This window comes from Phyllobates terribilis, unplaced genomic scaffold (assembly GCF_046119375.1).
Source record: "Phyllobates terribilis strain yellow unplaced genomic scaffold, ASM4611937v1 Scaffold_10__3_contigs__length_209671492, whole genome shotgun sequence".
Taxonomy (NCBI): domain Eukaryota; kingdom Metazoa; phylum Chordata; class Amphibia; order Anura; family Dendrobatidae; genus Phyllobates; species Phyllobates terribilis.
Genome location: NW_027362770.1, coordinates 182,290,812 through 182,315,453, shown reverse-complemented (window position 1 = coordinate 182,315,453; position 24,642 = coordinate 182,290,812). Strand labels below are relative to the sequence as shown.

General features: G+C 45.2%; 5 protein-coding genes across 5 annotated transcripts; 3 read left to right on the top strand and 2 right to left on the bottom strand.

Annotated features, from left to right (window-relative positions):
• Positions 1–374: 374 nt before the first annotated feature.
• Positions 375–786, bottom strand: LOC141164259 (histone H2B 1.1-like). The gene has a single exon (XM_073649387.1). The coding sequence runs from the start codon at positions 753–755 to the stop codon at positions 375–377; it is 381 nt and encodes a 126-aa protein (XP_073505488.1). The 5' UTR covers positions 756–786.
• A 14,296-nt stretch (positions 787–15,082) lies between these two features.
• On the top strand, positions 15,083–15,477 carry LOC141164257 (histone H2B 1.1-like). The gene has a single exon (XM_073649385.1). It carries the CDS (start codon positions 15,097–15,099, stop codon positions 15,475–15,477), a length of 381 nt encoding a protein of 126 aa, XP_073505486.1. The 5' UTR covers positions 15,083–15,096.
• A 1,747-nt stretch (positions 15,478–17,224) lies between these two features.
• Positions 17,225–17,666, top strand: LOC141164258 (histone H4). Its single transcript, XM_073649386.1, has one exon. The coding sequence runs from the start codon at positions 17,245–17,247 to the stop codon at positions 17,554–17,556; it is 312 nt and encodes a 103-aa protein (XP_073505487.1). The 5' UTR covers positions 17,225–17,244; the 3' UTR covers positions 17,557–17,666.
• A 4,038-nt stretch (positions 17,667–21,704) lies between these two features.
• Positions 21,705–22,314, bottom strand: LOC141164255 (histone H2A.J-like). The gene has a single exon (XM_073649382.1). It carries the CDS (start codon positions 22,299–22,301, stop codon positions 21,897–21,899), a length of 405 nt encoding a protein of 134 aa, XP_073505483.1. The 5' UTR covers positions 22,302–22,314; the 3' UTR covers positions 21,705–21,896.
• A 271-nt stretch (positions 22,315–22,585) lies between these two features.
• On the top strand, positions 22,586–23,136 carry LOC141164256 (histone H2B 1.1). The gene has a single exon (XM_073649383.1). It carries the CDS (start codon positions 22,619–22,621, stop codon positions 22,997–22,999), a length of 381 nt encoding a protein of 126 aa, XP_073505484.1. The 5' UTR covers positions 22,586–22,618; the 3' UTR covers positions 23,000–23,136.
• Positions 23,137–24,642: the final 1,506 nt, after the last annotated feature.

Genomic DNA, 24,642 nt, shown 5'->3' with positions numbered 1-24,642 from the left:
TAGCTGCAGTGTTAAAATAATCTGTTAAAAGTGACTTTTTAATTCTATATCAGACCCCTGCTGCTAGTGAAGGGTGAGCGAGTATCTATGGCTGCCAGCACCTGCTCCTCTATTATCAGACTTATCCCAATGTTCCACATCCCAATATAACTCATCCTCCCCATCTATCATCCTCTAAACCCTTCCTGCCCTCTATGGCTGGAAGTATTGACCCAAAATGGCCCTCCTGCTAACACACGAGGTACCAGTCAGTGCAGCCTCATGTTCCCCAGGGAGAGGAGCAAGACACGGACAAGCAGCCACAGCTCTGATGTAGACGGGGTGGGTGGCTCTTAGAAGAGCCTTTGGGTTGTGGGTACAGAGCTTGGAGCAGATCACTTGGCGCTGGTGTACTTGGTGACGGCCTTGGTGCCCTCGGACACGGCGTGCTTGGCCAGCTCTCCGGGCAGCAGCAGGCGCACAGCGGTCTGGATCTCCCGGGAGGTGATGGTGGAGCGCTTGTTGTAGTGAGCCAGGCGGGAGGCTTCCCCTGCAATGCGCTCAAAGATGTCATTGACAAAGGAGTTCATGATGCCCATGGCCTTGGAGGAGATGCCGGTGTCAGGGTGGACCTGCTTCAGCACCTTGTACACATAGATGGCATAGCTCTCCTTCCTGCTCTTCCTCCGCTTCTTGCCATCCTTCTTCTGAGTCTTGGTCACAGCTTTCTTGGAGCCCTTCTTGGCTGCTGGTGCAGACTTGGCAGGTTCAGGCATGATGACAGCAGAATGTTCTCTTCACTGGAGAGAGAATAATGATCCTGCTCCTCCCAGAGCGGCCGTATTTATAGACCGGCCATGCAAATGAGCAATGCTGTCAGATCACTGTACTATTGGGTGAGAACATCATGAGATTAATGCTCATTCAATTATCTCCGCCCACTGCAGCTCATTGATGTTTGTACAAGTATTGTTTCTATAGGTGACTTCAGATCCAGCCAATGGTAGGAGAGGAGGGCGGGGCAGCAGCAGGTTATAAAAGGCGCAGGAGGCTTCACACTTCCCACACAAGAGACTTCTCTATCTGCTGATAACTGTGAGCACAGTGATGTCTGGATGCGGCAAACAAGGAGGGAAGGTCTGTGCTAAAGCCAAGACCCGCTCATCCCGGGCACTCTATAATACCTCCATATAGCGCTGTAAACGGCCACATGATATTATCCTCCATATAGCGCTGTATACGGCCACATGATGTTATTACCCTCCATATAGCGCTGTATACGACCACATGATGTTATTACCCTCCATATAGCGCTGTATACGGCCACATGTTATTACCCTCCATATTATGCACAGGAGCTCTGTGGTCCGAGTACCTCCTCTTTGTTTCTGCTCACTGGGCCCCATACACTAGTAAGGGCAGTAATGTGCTGATGGCAGCCCTGCGCTTGAACACGGCCTCAGCGTTACATTTTATTACATTTTTTATGGGTTTAATATAGAAAAAATATCAATCACGCCAGTTTTTTAAACCCATTTACCAATCCCCGTAAATAATCTGATCACTGTGTTGTGTTGTTGATCGTTAGGATTACAGAGACACCAAATATGTCTGTTATTTGCTGATTTGTGATGTTTATTACTTTTTAATAACGCAAATTAAAACTGACATTATTGTAATTGTTTTTCATTATATTTCAGTAATTAACCAGAACACACCATTATGGGTTAATAATCCTAATAAATTTAAACTACCTCTACCTGTAATGATCTGAGCACAAAGTAGGAATCCGTTTATGCATAAGGATCAGAGCACTTATGTTAACTTAAAGATGTAATTCCCCTTCCAACCACTAGAGGTCGCTATAGGGATTCCCTATATTATTCTATTTAGCTGCCTGCTCTGTTAGAAATGACTGTGCTGAAGTAATCACTGTATGAAGAACTAAATGCAAGCGGCGTCTCACGTGTTAGTGGAGCCGCTGTCCTTGTGGATAGGAGCGGGTGCAGCGGTGTATTAGCACAGCTCCTACCGTGGATAACGCTGCACACAGTCAGATATCACCAGAGGGGATTATACAGGCTGTCATTGAAGCGCAATGTCAGTATGCGGCAGACCACATGAATGTTTCACAGGAGACGCTGCACTCATTGATTTACAGTGTGCACGGCGGTATTTATTCATTGCGTCAAACATAACTTGCATTTGCCTGTATGATCTGAATAACGACAGTGTGTGTCTGCCAAAGGGCTGTCGAGGAAGAAGTTCCTTCCATATCTATATACTTGACCTAACTCAGTTTAGGCTGGCTATCCCTAAAACCTGAGACATGTTTCGCCAGTATATGTCGGCTTTATCTAAGGGCCCAGCCTCCACACTCATACGTTCCTCACCCAATTGCCTCCAAGACTTCTCCCGAGTGTCCCCCATCCTCTGGAATTCTGTGCCCCCCCCACACATCACTATCTGCCACACTCAGACCCTTCAGACGGAACTTGAAATCCCACCTCTTCAGGACGGCTACAGCCTGCAATGACCCCGCTGCCACCTCACCACCACCGGAGCTGCCGCAACCCCCTACCCGACTGTCTCCTTCCCCACTATCCTGTATACTGTAAGCCCCCAAGGGCAGGGTCCTCTCCTTTCTGTACCAGTCTGTCATTGTTAGTTTGTTCACCGTGTTTAATACTTGCATCCTGTATGTAACCCCTTCTCATGTACAGCACCATGGAATTACTGGTGCTCTAAACATAAATAATAATAGTAATATTACTTTTTATTTTTAATACAGATTGTTATATGGAAAAAAAACATTGAACAAAGAAAAACCTGATTTATACATAGATCATTGTCTGGTGACGGCTTCACCGTAATCTTATTATAACGGGAATTGCTGAGTATCAGTGATTCATGTTCTGTCCTGAAGATTTAGAGCTGGAGCGGCCTCTGCTGGTAACACCCAGTACTGCACAACAGATGGAAGCATTTTCTTAGTTCTGCCAGTAGGTGTCAGTAGCGCTCAGTGTCACAGAGAGATCAGGAGACTGAAAAGCAGAATCTGGGGAAATAGTGAGAAAGTACAAATACACGGATGTATATATAAATATATGTATTTTCCATAGTTTTGCATTATTTTCATCTTCAAACCAACAATCTAATAATATTTGTTCCAGATGTAACTGAGGGTTAATAATGATCTCCCGATATAAAATTCTAATTTGCTATTTGTATATAAAGTCTGTGTCACGCTGTGTTGTCCAGGTTGCTCTACACTGGCTATTCACAGGCGCGGTCCCACTACTGATCAGCATGGGGGTTTTGACCTGCTCCGTTTCCGACCTGGGCCGGTTCACCCCTCATTAGAGCAACCTGGTAGCTCTGAGCTCCCCCAGAGTCACCATATTGATGCTGAACTTAGTGCGGACACCCGATCGACATAGCACAGGGCAGCGCAGAACTCCTGGACTGAAGCGATCCACCAGCCTCAGCCTCCCAAGTAGCTGGGATTACAGGCACGCGCCACCGCACCCGGCAATGCTGAGCGCTGCTATTAATGACTAGAGGCTGCAGGAGCGGTGACGTCACCGGAAATCACAGCGCCATCTAGTGTCTGCTGGATGAAGCTGCTATACACTCAGTTACATGTGTCAGTGGACACCTTCATGTATGTGTTGGAGGTGTTGGAGGCTTCTGACAAATCACAGATACAAATGTGATCAGAGTCTTATTTTTGCAGTTTGGTTCCACTACCAGATCCATGTTCTAGGCTTGGTTATGTTACTGCTGTTTATAAATCTCAGGTTCACCGCAGCAAATCGGACACGTATTTACAATAGGATCTATGGATCTCTGCCACTACTGTGCCGTGCTCCCTGTATACCCCAACTGAGCGCAGGACTCCTGGGGGGCACAGTCCACATCATGACGGGGAGGTTTTTACATTTTTGTAGTTTCATTTTAATTCCCTTCTTCTAAGAGAAATTAGCATATAAAGTGGATATAAAACGTAACTTTTTTTAGTATTTGCTGACGCCATTTTTTCTGACCATTGTCAGTTTATGATCCCATACAGGGACACGGGCAATTTTCTCAGTTTTATGGGTTCTATGTATTTATTATGTGTACTGTCAATATTTCATATTGAGGATTGTCAGTTTTTATCTTTTGATAGTAAAAGTTAAGTTTTATATCCACCTTATATGCTAATTTGTCTTGACCTGTGGATTTGGCAAGGTAGGGATTTTGTACATATCCCCTCCCTTACTTCGTTTTCTCTATTCCTTCTTCTAGGAGCCAAAACTGTGTAATTTTTCTATCACCATATCCGTGTGAGGACTTGTTTTTTGAGACACCAGCTGTAGTTTTAAGCGACACCATTAATTTTACCATATAATAAATGTACTGAAAAAGGGGGGGGGGGATCCAAAGGGACGACCTACATTGTTATTTGGGTTTTATTTTTTAAGGTGTTCGTTGTGCGGTAAAGATGATCTGGCAACATAAGACTGTGGTAGTGTTTGACCGAACTTCCAAGATATTTTTATATTTTAGTAATTAAGAAAATTCAGAATTTTGTGAAAATAAAAATTCATTTTGTGTCGCTACTTTCTGAGACAGGTCACATTTTTATATTAATGAACCTGTGTGAGAGGTTTTTTGTGCACTGAGCTGCAGTTTTTATTGATATTTTGGTGAAATCCATGAGAAGTTATGATTGCCTTTAATAGTATTTTTTTTAGGAAGTCCAGGAAACAAAAAACAGAAATTCTGCCATTTTATTTTTTTCCTTTTCAGCTTTTTTAACATTACAGTTACAGATGTGGCGATACAAAACATATGTAGAAAACATGCTGATAGGTTCACAGTGAAGGGGAATTTCTCAGACATTTATGACATGGATATGCACGGCCAGGAGCAGACATACCGCCGGTGCAGCGGAGATGGAGGGGGACCCTTTCAGGGCTGTAATAATGAGGGAAATCTGGCCTGTTGCTCGGAGCCCGAGGCTCTGGAGACGGAGAGGTAAGTGTTTATTTTTTTCCCAGTACACAGAAAGAAGACAATATGGGGGAGAGAACACTCTGATGGATGTGGGGGAGAGGACACTCTGATGGGTGTGGGGCAGAGGACACTATGATGGATGTGGGGCAGAGGACACTATGATGGATGTGGGGCAGAGGACACTATGATGGAGTGGGGTAGAGGACACTATTGTGACATGCAGAAGTAGTGCTGTTGCTTCAAAAGCATCCAACAACTATTAGAATTAACAAGCACAGGAGACAGGAAGTGTTGTGCTCCAAATGCATCCAGCAACTAGAGGGCTACACGTTAACACAGTCACAGGAGACAGGGAGTGTTTTAGCAAAGCCCCAGGGGGATTGTTGGGAAGTTGTTTACTGTCTGGCTGGAACCGAAGAGAAAGTGGGTGTGTGATCTGTATTTCAAGGGAACTGAATTCGAATTCAAGTCAGGAGGGAAGCTAAACACAGGTTAGATAAACTCCCTGAGCTAACAGTGTGGAGTATTATCGGGCAGGAAGATAAGGACTGGAAGGAATCATGTCATAGGGATCTTCTCCCTCATCAAACCCTCCCACCTCCATCTCCATGCAGGATAAAGAATGCTGTGTATTATTGAGTGCTTGTGAAGGAAAAGCCGGTGGTTGTGTATGCATTGAAGTGTGCTGCGAAAAGATCTAATCTGTGCTGAATTATGCTACTGAAGAGACTGACATTACTGTGCCTGTTTTGTTAAACATTATTATTATTTATTTTTGTTTTATTATTGATTTTCCTTAAAAGACTTTGTAGAAAAAAAGAACTGTTAAAGCCTAGTGAGAGACATCTGATTGAAGACGTGCGAAAAACTCCAGCTGAAGAGATGCTGATTGTTTTAATATTGTTTATTCCTTACAGGCGTCCTACAAGTAAAAGGTTGTAAGAATAGGTTGTTATTAGTGATGAGCGAGCACTAAAATGCTCGGGTACTCGTCGTTCGGGTCGAGCAAATTGGAATGCTTGAGTGCTAGGACCGAGTAACGAGACCAATGTAAGTCTATGGGAAACTAGCATTTTTCCGGCGGTCTGCAGAGGGCCTAAAAATTGCCCAAATTGATGGGAAGAGTGCTCAAATGACCTGGGATCAGCAGGGGGAAGACCCCTGGAAGCATTTCGGACACCCAGATCACTGCTGTCAACAATGTTGTCAGAGGTATTACGCCACTTTTACGGACTCACAATAAAACATGCAAAAATTAAACCAAAATGGATTTTTCTGGGAAATATGTTAAGGAACACCCTTTCCAAGGTAATGACTTGTATATAAGGCAAAATAAATGAACAAAAATAAAAATGCACCTCCACACCTTGGGCTATGTTCACACGTAGCGTTTTTGATGCGTTTTTGCACTTTTGCATTGCTTTCAACCAAGACAAATTCATTCACTGGGAAATGTCATTTTAACATTTCACAACCTTATCTGGCCATGTGTTGTGTGACACATGCATACAGAGCTGAAAAGACATAGGAACAGCATGGGGATGACCCCTGGAAGAATCTCTGACTCCCAGGTCACTGCCTAAAAGTGTGCCTATCATAAGTGATCCTTGGCGCATGCGAAGATGCCTCCCACCATGCACCTGTCATTGCAGACTTGCAAAAATCACCGTCCATGTCCTTGTTCCAGCGAAGCTTTCAGTTGTCCCTACCCAATTCCTTGGAATGCAAGCGCAAGTATGCAGCCAGCCACCCACCCACAGGCTGCCATACTATACTGCCAAATTTTTCACAGCTGCTTGTACTTGAAATGTGACCTTTTAGTCTCATGAAGGCGACGGCCGGGTGTCCATACTCGGTCCTCATCCGCCATTATTTCTCCCGGTGTAGTCTCCGCCTTCCACAAGCACGGGTCTCAGAACTTTATCCGTGCCCTCCCGAATGCACTTACTGGGAAGGACCACCCAACCAAAAACATGTGGACAGGTTAATGTGGCCAGGGATGGTACAGAGCCAGTCCACATTAAAAATGCAGCCATAGAGTGTCCGGGAACCTTCCCACACACTTTTCTTAGCCAAGTATCAGCTCTTTACAAATTCTGTCACACATGTAAATATAGGCAGACGGTAAGGGACTGGATTCGGTGATTAATACATGTCCCAATTCTTTTCTTTATAAAGCGTGTTTTTGGATTGCACCAAATTTGTCATATTTCTGTTGTATAAGTACAGTAATAAGTTACGCCAAAACATTTTACACATTTCATCATTCCTCATTTTCTAGTCTCTTTACAACACAAAGTAAATTTTTTTTGATAATAATAAATTTGATGTCATCTAAAAATGTAAAAAAAAAATAACAAAATGGCATCCTGATGATTGGTTGCCCAAGACATGCAACTCCAACCCGTACTTAAGAGATTGTCTATTTTAAAACTGATGATTGATATTATAATAGTAGAATATGTTCTTTAGAGGAAGCTGCTACAGTTCTCTTGATGACGTATATCTTTAGAGTGTTGAATATAAATTATTTATTATTATTGCGTCATTTATTCCATGGCGCTTTACATGTGAAAAAGGGGTATACATAACAAAAACATTTACAGTAATCTTGAACAAAACGTGACGGCGACTGGTACAGGAGGAGCGAGGACCCTGCCCGCGAGGGCTCACAATCTACAAGGGATGGGTGAGGATACAGTAAGTGAGGGTAGAGCTGGTCGTGGAGTGGTATGGTGGAGCGATGGTTAATGCAGGTTGTAGGCTTGTCGGAAGAGGTGGGTCTTCAGGTTCCTTTTGAAGGTTTCCACGGTCGGCGAGAGTCTGATATGTTGGGGTAGAGAGTTCCAGAGTAGGGGGGATGCATGGGAGAAATCTTGTATGCGATTGTGGGAGGAGGAGATAAGAGGGGAGTAGAGAAGGACATCTTGTGAGGATCGGCGGTTGTGTGCGGGTATGTACCGGGAGACTAGGTCAGAGATATATGGAGGAGACAGGTTGTGAATGACTTTGCATGCCATTGTTAGGGTTTTGAACTGGAGCCTTTGAGCACAGAGAGGAGAGGCCGGGGAATAGCAGGGGGACAGGTGGATTATTTGGGTAACAGAGTTTAGGATAGATTAAAGGGGTGCAAGATTGTTCGTAGGGAGGCCACAGAGCAGGAGGTTGCAGTAGTCAAGGCAGGAGATGATGAGGGAAGGCACTAGTGTTTTTGCAGATTCGTGGTTGAGGAATGTGCGGATCCGGGAGATATTTTTGAGTTGGAGTCGGCAGGAAATGGCAAGGGCTTGGATATGTGGTTTGAAGGAGAGTTTAGAGTCCAGGGTTACCCCAAGGCAGCGAGCTTGAGGGACTGGGGAGACTGAACAGCCATTGACGTTGATAGATAGGTTAGTTGGGAGGGTTGAGTGAGATGGCGGAAAGATGATGAATTCTGTTTTGTCCATGTTAAGTTTTAGAAATCTAGCAGAGAAGAAGGATGAAATAGCGGACAGACATTGTGGGATTTTGGTTAGTAGGGAGGAGAGATCGGGTGCAGAGAGGTAGATCTGTGTGTCGTCGGCATAGAGGTGATAATGAAAGCCATGAGACTCTATGAGCTGTCCCAGGCCTAAGGTGTAGATGGAGAAGAGTAGGGGTCCTAGAACTGAACCTTGGGGGACACCGACAGATAGGGGGCGAGATGAGGAGGTGGTGTGTGAGTGTGAGACACTGAATGTCCAATCTGCTAGGTATGAGGAGATCCAGGATAGGACCAAGTCTGTGATGCCGACAGATGAGAAGAGAGTCTAGAGTAAGAGGGAATGGTCCACTTTGTCGAAGGCAGATGACAGGTCCAGGAGGACAGAGTAGAGTCGCTTGGATTTGGCTGTTAGTAGGTCGTTGGTGTCTTTAGTCAGTGCAGTTTCAGTAGAATGGTGCGGTCAGAAACCAGATTGTAGGCGGCCGAAGAGGGAGCAGGAGGTGAGGTCCAAGGTTTTCTAGAAAAAGATACCTCCAAGAATGCCAACTCCAGAAAGGATAAGGAAACTCATCAAAGCCAGTATTGCTTCTCATTTTGGATAGCAGCATGTTCTAGTGGGTATGCTAGATAGGTAACAGAACCAAGGGCAGCATGGTGACTCAGTGGTTAGCATCGCAGCTTTGCAGCGCTGGGGTCCTGGGTTCAAATGCCACCAATGACCACGTCTGTAAGGAGTTTGTATATTCTCCCAGTGTTTGCATGTGTTTCCTCCCAGGCTTCAAACACATACTGTAGGGAATTGAGATTGTGAGCCCCATTGGGGACAGCAATGATAATGTATGTAAAGCACTGCAGAAAATGAAGGCACTATGTAAGCAACCCAAAATAATAATTTTGCTGGTACAAAACTGAAGCTCACTGATTAGACATTGGCATTTGATCCAAGCTTCATACATAGCGAAAGTACAAACTATTTCAAAGAAAATTAGGCAAAAATACTACCAATGGAAATATATATTTATATACACTCCTCAACATTGGAATTGCAACACCAAGAAGGACAAGCTGTAAGGTTATACAAAATGAAGAAGTAGCAGGTGTAGCTAAGATCTGCAAGTGATCAAATGTTCAAACACCGAGCTCCAATCTGTGGCGTGTGAGAGGAGCATAAAAGCCAAAATAAAGGCCATTTTTTTTAGCTACATAAAAGCTCAAACTTTATACCAAGTCTTTTGGGATGATTCTGCAATAGTTCCTGTTCATTGATGTGCCATTTGTCGCAAACTGAGAGGGACACAATCCATGAACTGAGGCACCTTGGTTTATCACTTTTGGTCGCTACTTGCATAGACTGAGATGTCCTCTCTGTTTAATGTTGCATGTTCCATTGGTTGAGATATCAATGATGGACTGGAATGACAGCAAGGGTTGAAAGGAGGCGAATCTCTGCACGGATGGATTGTCAAATTATAAGGATGGTGCATGGTGATCTATTCGGGGCTGCAAATGAAATTGGAGATCACACCCCAAGCCTAACGCATGAAAATATTTTCACGACATTGGGTTAAGACCCAGACATCCACCTAAAGGTGCTTCATTGACCTTACCCCACTTCTCTCAAAGACTATCATGGCGCAGATCCAGGCGGCATTGGACATCTATCCTCTTTTGCGATGAGTCCCTCTTTTCTCTTGGATGCAATGATAGCCTATGATAAGTCTGATAACCATATGAGCTGTGCCATGAAGAGGCCTTCATGAGAGAACATCACACCAATCCTACCCTGTGATTATGATGTGGGGTGGCTTAATGCATGCTTGCCGGACTTCTCTAGTCTTGATTTCAGATATACTAACACTTAGATTTAGTTACTTTAATTTGGCATTACATTGATTTGATGGTGGCATCAGAGTTAGGGTAATTTCTCCAAAGTGTCCCAGGAGCCATCATTTAACAGGCCCCATGTTGCTGGTGCAACTGTGAGCAGTCTGCGTGAACGAGACATACACACATGGTCAAAATTGTTGGTACTCCTCGTTTAATGAAAGAAAAACCCACAATGGTCATAGAAATAACTTGAATCTGACAAAAGTAATAATAAATTAAAAATCTTTGAAAATGAACAAATGAAAGTCAGTCATTGCTTTTCAACCCTGCTTCCACAGAATTTTAAAAAAAATTAAACTCATGAAATAGGCCTGGGCAGAAATGATGGGACCCCTGAAAATAATGTGACAAAAGGGACATGTTAAATCAAGTTGTGTCCACTAATTAGCATCACAGGTGTCTACAATCTTGTTATCAGTCAGTGGGCCTGTATACAGGGCTACAGATACTCACTGTGCTGTTTGGTGACATGGTGTGTACCACACTCAACATGGACCAGAGGAAGCAAAAGAAAGAGTTGTCTCAGGAGATTATAAAGAAAATTCTAGACAAGCATGTTAAATGTAAATGTTATAAGACCATCTCCAAGCAGCTTGATGTTCCTGTGACTACAGTTGCACATATTATTCAGAAATGTAAGATCCATGGGACTGTTGCCAACCTCCCTGGACGTGGCCGCAGGAGGAAAATTGATGACAAATCAAAGAGACGGATAATACGAATGGTAACAAAAGAGCTCAGGATAAATTCTAAAGAGATTAAATGTGAACTTCAAGCTCAAGGAACATCAGTGTCAGATAGCACCATCCGTTGTTGTTTGATCCAAAGAGGACTTCATGGGAGATGACCAAGGAGATCACCATTGTTGAAAAAAAATCATAAAAAAGCCAGACTGGAATTTGCCAAACTACATGTTGACAAGCCACAAAGCTCCTGGGAGAATGTGCTATGAATAGATGAGACAAAAAGCCTTAGTTACTTACCGGTAACGGGATTTTTCGGAGCCCATGACAGCACCATGAGAGAGAGGATCCGCCCATCAAGGACAGGAAACCTACAGGTTAAAAAGGGCGGCACCTCTCTCCCGCCTCAGTTTAAGTTAACAGAGCATGAGAGGACCGCCATGGTTAATTACAACAAGATAAAACACAACATTCAATTTAAGCCAACGACTTTAACTAACTTCCCCCGTGGGTGTAAAAAGAAGGAAACAACCTTATGGGGGTGCAAAACACCAGTGTAGGGAGGCAATATAAGGGTGCTGTCATGGGCTCCGAAAAATCCAGTTACCTGTAAGTTACTAAGGCTTTATTCGTACTCCCATGACAGCACCATGAGAGAATTACAGAGACGAAGGAGATTAGGGAGGGTCCACAGCCCGAAGCACCCTTCTCCCAAAGGTGAGATCAGAGGAGTTGCCCAAATCTAACCTATAATGCCTATAGTAGGTGGAGGGAGAAGACCAGGTGGCAGCCTTACATATGTCTTCAATGGAAACCCCTGTCTTCTCAGCCCAGGAAGTTGCTACTGCTCTGGTGAAGTGTGCCCTCAACCCTTCCGGTACTTCCTTATCTCCCGAGGAGTAGGCGAGGGTGATGGATTCTCTAATCCACCTCGCAATTGTAGATTTTGAAGCTTTACAACCCTTCGTAGCCCCCTGATGGCATATAAATAGGGAACTATCTTTCCTAAAACTCTGGGAAACCTCCAGATATTTAAGCACGCACCTTCTAACATCTAATGTATGTAGTTTCTCCTCTTTCTGGTTTTTAGGGGGGAAACAAAAAGTTGGAAGATTTACCTCTTGAGTTCTATGAAAACGTGAGACTACTTTTGGAAGAAAAGCCGGGTCAGGTTTTAGTACAATTCTATCATCCATAATTTGAGTAAATGGTGGGGACATAGAAAAAGCCTGTATGTCAGTTACTCTTCTGGCCGAAGTTTGGGCTGTTTTAAGAAGAATAATTTTATGGGTGGCTGAATCTAGAGGTTCGAAGGGGGTGTTAGTCAAGGCATTTAAGAACAGGTTTAAATCCCAGGGAGAGGGTCTGGATTTAATAATAGGTCTACACCTGAAAGAGGCTTTTATAAACCGTGCTACCCAATAATTAGCTGCTATATATCCAAAGAAAATAAGGCTCCTAAAGCCGAAACTTGTACCTTCAACGTACTAGTGGTTAGGCCCTGTTCTAGACCCAGCTGTAGAAATTCTAGTATCTTCCCAATAGGGATCCCATCCTCTAGTCTGAACTCTGCAAAGGACAGGAACTTTCTCCAAGTTCTAGCATAAATGCGGGTGGTAACGGGCTTTCTGCTACATAGGAGAGTGTTTACTAAATTTGTGGAAAAACCTTTGCTGGAACAGTGCCCTTTCAAATTCCATGCCGTTAAATGGAGATTTGAGGCTGGAGGATGGGAAACCGGACCCTGAGTAACAGGGAGGAAATGGTTGAGGAGGTAAAGGTGGCTGGGACCCTAGGAGGCAGCGATCATGCTATTATAGAATTTTGGATAACTAGAGGAGGAAGACATGTGAAGACTCAAACTTCAAGGTTAGATTTTAGAAAGGCAGATTTTAAGAGACTCAGAAAGAGAATAGGAGGGATCCAATGGCTGGATGTCCTTAAGGACAAAAATGTCCAGGAAGGATGGGAAATTTTTAAAAATGAGATTCTCAAAGCACAATCGTTAACAATCCCGAAAAGTAGGAAGAATGGGAAGCATTTAAGGAAACCAGGATGGATGAACACAGAACTTAAACACATGCTAAAAAGAAAGAAAGAAATGTTTATTAAATGGAAAGAGGGAGGCATATCTAAAGAAGATTATAATGCAGTCTGCAGATCCTGTAGGGAACGTATCAGGATAGCTAAAGCTGACAATGAATTAAGGCTTGCAAGAGATGTCAAAAGCAATAAAAAAGGATTTTGGGGGTATGTCAAAAGTAAAAGAAAAGTCAAAGATGCTATAGGATTTTTACAGGATGAAAATGGAGAAATGGTAAGAGAGGATGTTGAGAAGGCCGAACTTTTTAATTCCTATTTTGCATCTGTTTTCTCTCAGAAAAAAATGTAACATCAACTGATCTTCACTGTCCTTTTAAAGGAATAGAGGAATCCAAGTTATCTGTAAACAGAAAGATTGTGAGGGAATATTTAGCTAACATAAATGAGTTCAAGTCTCCAGGTCCAGATGAATTACACCCCAGAGTACTGAAGGAGATCGTAGAAGAAATTTTAGAACCACTCTCCATAATCTTTGAAAATTCTTGGAGAACAGGAGAAGTCCCAGAAGACTGGAGAAAAGCAAATGTTGTTCCTATCTTCAAAAAGGGGAAGAAGGTGGACCCAGGGAACTATAGGCCGGTGAGTCTGACTTCTATACCAGGAAAGATCTTTGAACAAATTATTAAACAACATGTATGTAAGTACATGGATAAGAATGAAGTGATTAACCAGAGTCAGCATGGGTTTGTAACTAACAAGTCATGTCAGACTAACTTAATTTCCTTCTATGACAGAATCACTGACTGGGTGGATCAGGGAAATGCTGTAGATATAGTATATCTTGACTTCAGCAAATCATTTGACAAAGTATCTCACACCATCCTTATTGAAAAAATGACCAAGTATGCAATGGACCAGGCAACTGTTAGGTGGATTCATAACTGGCTTAGTGATCGGACTCAAAGGGTGGTTGTAAATGGCTTCACATCCAGCTGGATGAATGTCTCAAGTGGGGTACCACAGGGCTCCGTCCTGGGACCCGTATTGTTCAACATCTTTATCAATGATTTAGATGAAGGAATTGAGGGTAAACTGATTAAATTTGCTGATGACACAAAGCTAGGAGGGATAGCTAATACTAGAGAAGAGAGAGAGAGGATTCAAAAAGAACTAAATAAACTGGAGCAGTGGGCAGCAACCAACAGAATGGTTTTTAACAGGGAAAAATGCAAAGTACTACATCTGGGCAATAAAAATGAAAAAAGCATATACAGAATGGGAGGAATAGGACTAAGCAACAGTACATGTGAAAAAGACTTAGGTATACTAATAGATCATAGACTGAACATGAGTCAACAGTGTGATGCAGCAGCAAAAAAGGCAAATACAATTCTGGGATGTATTAACAGAAGCATACAGTCTAGATCACGTGAAGTCATTATCGGTCTTTACTCCTCTTTGGTCAGACCTCATCTGGAATACTGTGTACAGTTTTGGGCACCACATTTTAAAAAAGACATAGACAAACTGGAGCAAGTTCAGAGAAGAGCGACCAGAATGGTGACTGGTCTGCAAACCATGTCCTATGAGGAACGGTTGCAGGATTTGGGAATGTTTAGCTTGCAAAAAAGAAGACTGAGAGGAGACTTAATAGCTGTCTACAAATATGTCAAGGGCTGTCACATTGTAGAAGGATCATCTTTATTCTCATTTGCACAAGGAAAGACTAGAAGCAATGGGATGAAACTAAATGGGAGGAGACACAGATTAGATATTAGAAAAAACTTTTTGACAGTTAGGGTGATTAATGAGTGGAACAGGCGGCCACGAGAGGTGGTGAGTTCCCCTTCAATGGACGTCTTCAAACAGAGGCTGGACAGACATAATTGAATGTCCATTGGTCATATGACATTCTCACCCAATAGAACAGCGATCTGACAGCATTGCTCATTTGCATGTCCGGTCTATAAATACGGCCGCTCTGGGAGGAGCAGGATCATTATTCTCTTTCTCCAGTGAAGAGAACATTCTGCTATCATCATGCCTGAACCTGCCAAGTCTGCACCAGCAGCCAAGAAGGGCTCCAAGAAAGCTGTGACCAAGACTCAGAAGAAGGACGGCAAGAAGCGGAGGAAGAGCAGGAAGGAGAGCTATGCCATCTATGTGTACAAGGTGCTGAAGCAGGTCCACCCTGACACCGGCATCTCCTCCAAGGCCATGGGCATCATGAACTCCTTTGTCAATGACATCTTTGAGCGCATTGCAGGGGAAGCCTCCTGCCTGGCTCACTACAACAAGCGCTCCACCATCACCTCCTGGGAGATCCAGACCGCTGTGCGCCTGCTGCTGCCCGGAGAGCTGGCCAAGCACGCCGTGTCCGAGGGCACCAAGGCCGTCACCAAGTACACCAGCGCCAAGTGATCTGCTCCAAGCTCTGTACCCACAACCCAAAGGCTCTTCTAAGAGCCACCCACCCCGTCTACATCAGAGCTGTGGCTGCTTGTCCGTGTCTTGCTCCTCTCCCTGGGGAACATGAGGCTGCACTGACTGGTACCTCGTGTGTTAGCAGGAGGGCCATTTTGGGTCAATACTTCCAGCCATAGAGGGCAGGAAGGGTTTAGAGGATAATAGATGGGGAGGATGAGTTATATTGGGATGTGGAACATTGGGATAAGTCTGATAATAGAGGAGCAGGTGCCGGCAGCCATAGATACTCGCTCACCCTTCACTAGCAGCAGGGGTCTGATATAGAATTAAAAAGTCACTTTTAACAGATTATTTTAACACTGCAGCTAAACCAACAATAATCTAAACAGACACAAAACCTGCATATAAAGTGCAAAAGTCAATAATAAACCATATTACAGTCTCACCAGTTGTAGTCTTCTGAAGAGGCTGTCCATATAAACCCTGTCGTGTCCTGACAAGGACTTTACCCAAATGTGGTCTATCCTGCTTGTAATGTCTCCATACAAACCCGAGACATCACTAGCGGGATAGACCGCACTTTGGTTCTGTCCTTGTCCGGACGGGAGACCTGCTCGGGGCACTACAGGGAAATTAGGGAGCCCTCGTATCCATGCCCCTCCTGATTATATGGACGGCCTCTTCACAACTCTACAAGTGGTGACAGTACCATTTTTATTATTGCACTGGTTGACTTTTGCACTATATGTTTTGTATCTGTTTAGATATCTATCTGTTGGTTTAGCTGCAGTTATAAAATTCTCTATTAAAAGTTACTTTTTATATATCGGATCCCTGGTGCTAGTGATTTACCTTGATGGGATCATTGTGCCCCTTGTGGGTTATTGCTGTTTCTATAGTTCACCCCTCACTCGTGGAATCCTGTTCTCTCCCAGAATACTGGGTCCTAGTGCCCTCTGTTTCCATTGTTCTGCTGCCAATAGATGGAGATGGGCTGTTAACTCTTTCAGTGCTCGGCACGTTTCCAGCACTTTCTCGCTGATCCTCCTCTGATGTTACACACCTTTTGCTCCGCAGACTGGTGAAGGCACCTGGTCAATAAGCTCCTAAAGATTGATCGATTTCTAGATCTGAATCTGTCACTGAGAAGCCGATCACTTGTTTATTGCAGCAGAACCTGCCGCTGAGATAAATGAGCACAATATGGAGGGTATAAAGCGCTTCATGGAGGAATACAGCCGTATATTAAAGGTATACAGCACTATATGGAGGGTATATAGGGGTATACAGCAGGATATGGGGGATATATAGCCGTATATTAAAGGTATACAGCACTATATGGGGAAACTGTATATGGAGTTTATACAGCGCTATATAGGGGTATACAGCAGGATATGGAGCTTATACATCGCTGGATGGAGGAGAGTATATAACTCTATAGACCTCACAGTGAGTTATTTCCAGGTGTCACAGTGTAATTCCTCCGAGCAGGATGTCACCAGAGAGGAATCAGGGCTGTGACTATTTCCACCATCACAGTAGAAGCAGGAAAATACCAGGACAATGAGCGGGAAATTCAAAATCACTAACAGCTCTGTGCTCGGCCAATCAGAGGAAGGGGCGGAGCTGATAATGCAAATTCCTTTTCATCCCCGCCCTGGAAGCGCGTCACCTCTGCAGTCCTCTTTCTGGTCCCCTCACGCTCTATATAAAGGAGGACTGCGCGCTGTCAGTCATAGCTTTCTGCTGACTGCTTGGAAGATGTCTGGTCGCGGCAAAGGAGGGAAAGGTCTGGGGAAGGGCGGTGCCAAGCGGCACAGGAAGGTTCTCCGTGATAACATCCAGGGCATCACCAAGCCTGCCATCCGCCGTCTCGCCCGCAGAGGAGGAGTCAAACGCATCTCCGGCCTCATCTATGAGGAGACTCGCGGCGTCCTGAAAGTCTTCCTGGAGAACGTGATCCGTGACGCCGTCACCTACACCGAGCACGCCAAGAGGAAGACCGTCACCGCCATGGACGTGGTGTACGCGCTCAAGCGCCAGGGCCGCACTCTCTACGGCTTCGGGGGTTAATGCTTCTGTTCTGCTCTAACAACACAAAGGCTCTTCTCAGAGCCGCCCACATCTTCTGAGGAGGAGCTCCTGCTGCTGGGGAGGGCGAGGGGCTGGAGACCCCCTGTGCTGGGGTGACTGCAGGCTGCTGCTCCAGGGGCGGCTGGAGACATCGCAGGCGCTAATGGGTTAACACTGAGGAGCTGCCTGTGGGCGGAGCCATAGCCCTGCTGAGCGCTGATTGGCTGAGCACGGAGTGTGATTCCTGCTCTGAGGCTGATCTCTTCTGCTCTGTGTAACATGTGGTGTCAGGATGGCGGCTGTCACCGGGTGATCAGCTCTTGCAGGGTGACTAAATATCTGGTTACTCCGCACTGTGGAGGGTGTACAGTACAGTATGGGCGTGGAAAGCTTATGGGCATCTATCGCACTAGATGAATGGTATCATGAAGGGAACTTGTTTTCTGTATATTCCATCTTGTTCCCTGAATTACCCAAGTACTTGAACCCCTCCCACCTTAAATACAAGACTCCAGGTCATATCCATTGTGCATGTCAGGACCACCCTGAATACTTGCAATTCCTTTGTTTCCTGTCTATATAAACCTGTGAGTCTAAATAAGCAGAAATTTACATTGTGTATAGTTATCTGCAAAATAATAGTGCTAAAAACAACCATCAGCAGAGCGATGTTTAAATTTAGCGCCAAAATCGCTGATTGGTCACCGCTGGCGTTCGCGACCAATCAGCAGAGCGTTGTTTAAATTTGGCGCCAAGCTCACGGATTGCTGGCCGCGACCAATCAGCACAGCAGTGTTTAAATGTGGCGTCAACATCGGTGATTGATCGCGGGCGCTATTTAATGTGGCGCCCAAATCGGTGATTGGTCGCGGGCAGCGGCCGCGATCAATCAGCACAGCGGTGTTTAAATTTTGCACCGGTCTCCGCACCCGACCAATCAGCAAATCGTATTGGTGATGACCGGGGAGCGGCGCTGCCTGTGCGGCTACTTCCGCTGCGAGAAGCCGGGACATGAGCGACTGCTCGCAGCAGCTCGCTGTCCGCGACCAATCACCCATTTGGGCGCCACATTTAAATATCGCCCGCAACCAATCACCAATCTTGGCGCCACATTTAAACACCGCTGTGCTGATTGGTCGCGGACGCTGCCCGTGACCAATCACCGATTTGGGCGCCACATTTAAATAGCAGCCGCGACCAATCAGCACAGCGGTGTTTAAATGTGTCTGCAAGATCGGTGATTGGTCGCAGCCGCTATTTAAATGTCGCCCAAATTGGTGATTGGTCGCGGGCAGCGTCCGCGACCAATCAGCACAGCAGTGTTTAACTTTTGCAGCAAGATCAGTGATCAGCAACATTAGCGCCAAATTTTAACAACGCTCTGCTGATTGGTCGCGGTCGCCAGCCGCGACCAATCAGCAGTATTGGCGCAAAATTTAAACCCCGCTCTGCTGATTAGTCGCAACGACCGGCGGTGACCAATCAGCATTATTGGCGCCAAATTTAAACACAGCTCTGCTGATTGGTCGCGGCCGTCGGCCGTGACCAATCTGCGATATAGGCGCCAAATTTTAACACCGCTTTGGTGATTGGTCACGGTTGCCGGCCTCGACCAATCAGCGATTTTGGCGCCAAATTTAAATACCGCTCTGCTGATTGCGCCCTGTCGGCCGCATACATATTCTAGAATACCCGATGCATTTGAATCGGGCCACCATCTACTCTATATATATAATCGTCTTATCCCGTCTGTCTTTCTGTCTGTCTGTCCAGGAAATCCCGCCTCGCTCATTGGTCCGCCAGCGGCAAATCAGCGACGCGGGATTTCAGAAAAAAGATGGCGGCCGTTAGCCCACGACCAATCAGCGATCTTGGCGCCACATTTAAACACTGCTGTGCTGATTGGTCGCGGACACTGCAGGCAACCAATCAGCGATCTTACCGACATATTTAAACACTGCTGTGCTGATTGGTCGCGGACGACCAATCAGCGATTTTTGCGCCAAATTTAAATACCGCTCTGCTGATTTCGCCCGGTCGGCCGCATACATATTCTAGAATACCCGATGCGTTAGAATCGGGCCACCGTCTAGTTAATATATAAACCCAACCGTTAATTAAAATAGGGACACTGGTTAGGAATCTACAATAGATTACATCCCCTTTATCTGTTTTCTATCTGGACTTTAGTGGATCATGGTCACCAATAATACATACTAATTCATTAACTGTGATCCAATATACATCCTCAACTGGATGTATGTACAATTGTTATTAAGAAATGAATATTTGATTTAATAATTAATAAAAGTTAATTTTTATTCACATCCTTTCCCTATTCTTTCCCTCTCTTCTCCCTTTTCACAGCATATCGCAGATATTAAGACTCTGACACTGTTTGCTCCATGAGCCTCCAGATGAACTCTATAACGGAGGGGGGCTATCGCCCCATATCGTTGCTCCTATTCGCTTTCAATCTCCTTGAGCAGCATGTTCACGCTGAACTTTCCTCTAATCTCTCATGTAACTCACTATTCGACAACCTACAATCTGGCTTCCGTTCCCACCATTCCACTGAAAATGTCCAGACCAAAATTACTAACGATTTACAGCCAAAGCCAACAGACAATTCTATACTCCTCCTTCTTGACCTGTCCTTTGCCTTCAATACAGTTGACCACTGCCTCCTACTACACATCGTCTCTTACTCATGCATCTTTACCCTTGGCCTGGGACAACTTTAAGTCCCATGGCTTTCAGTACCATCTGAATGCTGATGAAACTCAGATCTACAGGTGCATCTCACAAATTTAGAATATCATCAAGCAAACAGTATCACTGTGCTTGATTGGCCCGCAAACTCGCCCGACCTTAACGCCATAGATAATCTATAGGGTATTGTCAAGAGAAAGATGAGACACCAGACCCAACAATGCAGACGAGCTGAAGGCTGCTATCAAAGCAACCTGGGCTTCCATAACACCTCAGCAGCCACAGGCTGATCACCTCCATGCCACATCGCCGCATTGATGCAGTAATTGATGCTAAAGGAGCACCTGCCAAATATTGTGCATTTACTGAACATACATTTCAGTAGGACAACATTTCGGATTTTAAAATCATTTTTCAAGCATTCTAATTTACTGAGAATGATTTTTCTGTTTTCATTGGCTGTAAGCCATAATCATCAACATTAACCGAAATAAACACTTGAAACAGATCACTCTGTTTGTAATGAATCTATATAATATGAGTTTCACTTTTTGTATTGAAGAACTGAAATAAATTAACTTTTTGATGATATTCACATTTTACGAGATGCGCCTGTACCTCTCTGCTGTCCAGAATCCCGGAGTATCAGCCATATCCTCCTTTTTCTCCTCTCGCTTCCTCAAGCTCAATGTGGACAAATCTGTACTCAATCTTTCCTCCGTCTCACGTATCCACTCTACCCCATCACAATAAATGACATCATATATTCCCCTGTGCCGGAAATTCACTGCCTTGGAGTAACCATTGACTCTGCTCAGTCCTTCAAAACCCACATACAAACTTACCACCTCCAGCTCAAAAATATTTCCAGAATCCGTCCTTTCCTCAACCCTCAATCTATTAAAATGATTGTGCATGCCCTCATCATCTCCCGCCTCGACTACTGCAACATCTTCCTCTGTGGCCTACCTGCGAACACTCTCGCACCTCTCCAGTCCGTCCTTAACTCTGCTGCCTCACTAGTTCATCTCGCTCGTCCCCCCTTTACAAATCCCTTCATTGGCTCCCAATTCATCGATCTAAAACAAAGCCATCCATAACCTTTCTCCTCCGTACATCTCCGAACTAATCTACCGATATCTTCAGTCTCCTCTCCTCCACACTTATTTGTTCCTCACCCAATTGCCGCCAAGACTTCTCCAGATTATCCCCCATCCTCTGGAATTCTTTGCTCCAACATGTCCGATTATCCACATTCGGATCCTTCAAACGTAACATGAAAACCCATCTCTGCAAGAAATTTTACAACCTGCAATGACCCCGCTGCCACTGCAACCCCCCCCCCCCCCTTCAACCTACAGTCTCCTTCCCCATCATCCTGTAGAATATAAGCCTACAAAGGCAGGGTCCTCTTCCCTCTGTTCCAATCTATCATTGTTAGTTTACATTCTGTAAGTAACCCCTCCTCATGTACAGTACAACACTATGGAATTAACGGTGCTATATAAATAATCTCTGCTATAGAACAGATAATTCCTGAGATCAGCGGCGCCAGCTCTTGTGGTGACGGTGTGGATGGCTCTTAGAAGAGCCTTTGGGTTGTGTGGATGATACAGGATCAGCGGCGCTCACTTGCTCTTGCCTGACTTGCTGCTCACCTTGCTGCTCTCGGTCTTCTTGGGCAGCAGCACGGCCTGGATGTTGGGCAGGACGCCCCCCTGGGCAATGGTCACCCCACCCAGCAGCCTGTTCAGCTCCTCGTCATTGCGCACGGCCAGCTGCAGGTGGCGGGGGATGATGCGGGTCTTCTTGTTGTCCCGGGCGGCATTGCCGGCCAATTCCAGGATCTCAGCGGTCAGATACTCCAGCACAGCAGCCAGATAGACCGGAGCGCCGGCGCCCACCCTCTCAGCATAGTTACCCTTGCGGAGAAGCCTGTGCACACGACCAACCGGGAACTGCAGTCCTGCCCGGGATGAGCGGGTCTTGGCTTTAGCACGGACCTTCCCTCCTTGTTTGCTGCGTCCAGACATCACTACGCTCACAGTTATCAGCAAACAAAGAACTCTTGTATGGTTGAGTATGAAGTCTTCTGCGCCTTTTATAACCTGCTGCTACCCCTCCATTGGCTGGATCTCAAGTCAACAATGCAAACAAGATTTGTGGAAACACCAATCAGCTGCAGTGGGCGGAGATCATTAAATATATTGGTCACATGACTTTCTCACCCAATAGAACAGCGATCTGACAGCATTGCTCATTTGCATGGCCAGGCTATAAATATGGCCGCTCTGGGAGGAGCAGGATCATTATTCTCTCTCTCCAGTGAAGTGAACATTCTGCTATCATCATGCCTGAACCTGCCAAGTCTGCTCCAGCGCCCAAGAAGGGCTCCAAGAAAGCTGTGACCAAGACTCAGAAGAAGGATGGCAAGAAGCGGAGAAAGACCAGGAAGGAGAGCTATGCCATCTATGTGTACAAGGTGCTGAAGCAGGTCCACCCTGACACCGGCATCTCCTCCAAGGCTATGGGCATCATGAACTCCTTTGTCAATGACATCTTTGAGCGCATTGCAGGGGAAGCCTCCCGCCTGGCTCACTACAACAAGCGCTCCACCATCACCTCCCGGGAGATCCAGACCGCTGTGCGCCTGCTGCTGCCCGGAGAGCTGGCCAAGCACGCCGTGTCCGAGGGCACCAAGGCCGTCACCAAGTACACCAGCGCCAAGTGATCTGCTCCAAGCTCTGCTCCACCAACCCAAAGGCTCTTCTAAGAGCCACCCACCTCGTCTACATCAGAGCTGTGGCTACTTGTCTGTGTCCTGCAAGAAATTCTTTGCAAAAACGTATTGCAGAAAATATAGTTGACCACCAGGATGGATCCATGAAAGAGAAGTTATGCCTAACCTACATGTTAGACTTCTGAGAAGGTAAGTGCTATTTTGGTTGTTAGTCATGCGTCCGATGTGATATATCTGGACTTTGCAAAGGCGTCTGACGCTGAACCACACAACAGCCAGAAGCCGGGACTCGGTCCAGTATGCAGATGGGTGAAGAACTGGTTAAGGGACAGGAAACATGTTTTAAATGGTAGATTTTCTAAGTATGATATTGCCAGAAGTGGGGACCTCAAGGATCTGTACTGGGAGCAGATGTGGGCGAAGCACAGAACTGTTGGGGATTTTGAATTTCCCGCCCTTTTTACTGTCCTTTTTCCACTTTCTATCATGAGGATGTTGGTCACAAATGGTTCTGATAGTGAAGTATACCCTACATATCCAGCTGTATACCCCCTTATAATGCTATATACCATCCATATAATGTTGTATACCCTTTATATAGTGCTATAGATCCTCCATATACTGCTGTAAATCATTATGTGGTGCTGTATACTCCCCATATAGTGCTCCGTATACCCCCATATATACCAGATACTCAGATCCCGCAGCCCCTACATTGGAGACCACCCTATTGATCATTTACAGTCCCCACAAACCCCTGCACCATAAATGAAAAGTGCTTCAGGAACTCATCCCTTCTCCTGAAACACCCTGACCCCACAATAAAGAGGTCAGATAAGGCAGATCACTGGATCACCACCTTTTTCTGCTGCTCCTCTTTACAAAGTGTGAATTCTGTCTGATGCAAAGCTTTTACCTCTACATCAGGTGATTCATCTAATAATCTGTTAGGTGGGGACCACAAGGATCTGGACTGGGAGCAGTAGGGGCCAAAAAGAGGTTTGGAATAATTATCTTTAATCTCTTCATTAATGACCTTGTGAAGGAGAGTAAAGTTCCAGTCTACAGAAAAGAAGGACTTGGGAGTTCTGGTTACAAGTTGAGCAATCAATATCAGGCAGCAGCAACAAAAGCAAATACGATTTGAGGATGTATAAAGAGATCATTTGATCCCAATGTATTTGTGGCCTCTAGATATTTATAGAGGGGTAGCCTTTATAATATGGGATCCAGTTTGGGGCTCCACGTCTTAAAAGTATTAAAGGTGTCACCTAGATTAACATTAGCATGTTATGAAGGACTCCTGCTGGTCACCTCTCACTTAATGAACCCATTCTCTGAGCACTGGGTCCTAGTGCCCTCTGCCTCCAGTGTTCTCCTGGTAATGGGGGAGGATGGGCTGTTAACTCTTTCAGTGCTTAGCTGCATTTTCATGTTTCTCAATGTTCAGATCTGCACTTCCTCTGATGTTACACACCCTTTGCTCCCCAGACCAGTGGAGAAACCTGATCAATGAACTTTCAAAGACTGATCTATTTCTTGGTCTGAATCTCACATTGTTATTAATGGAGAAGCCAATCACTTGTTTTTCACAGCAGGATCGGTTGCTGAGATAAATGAACAAAGGACAAGAT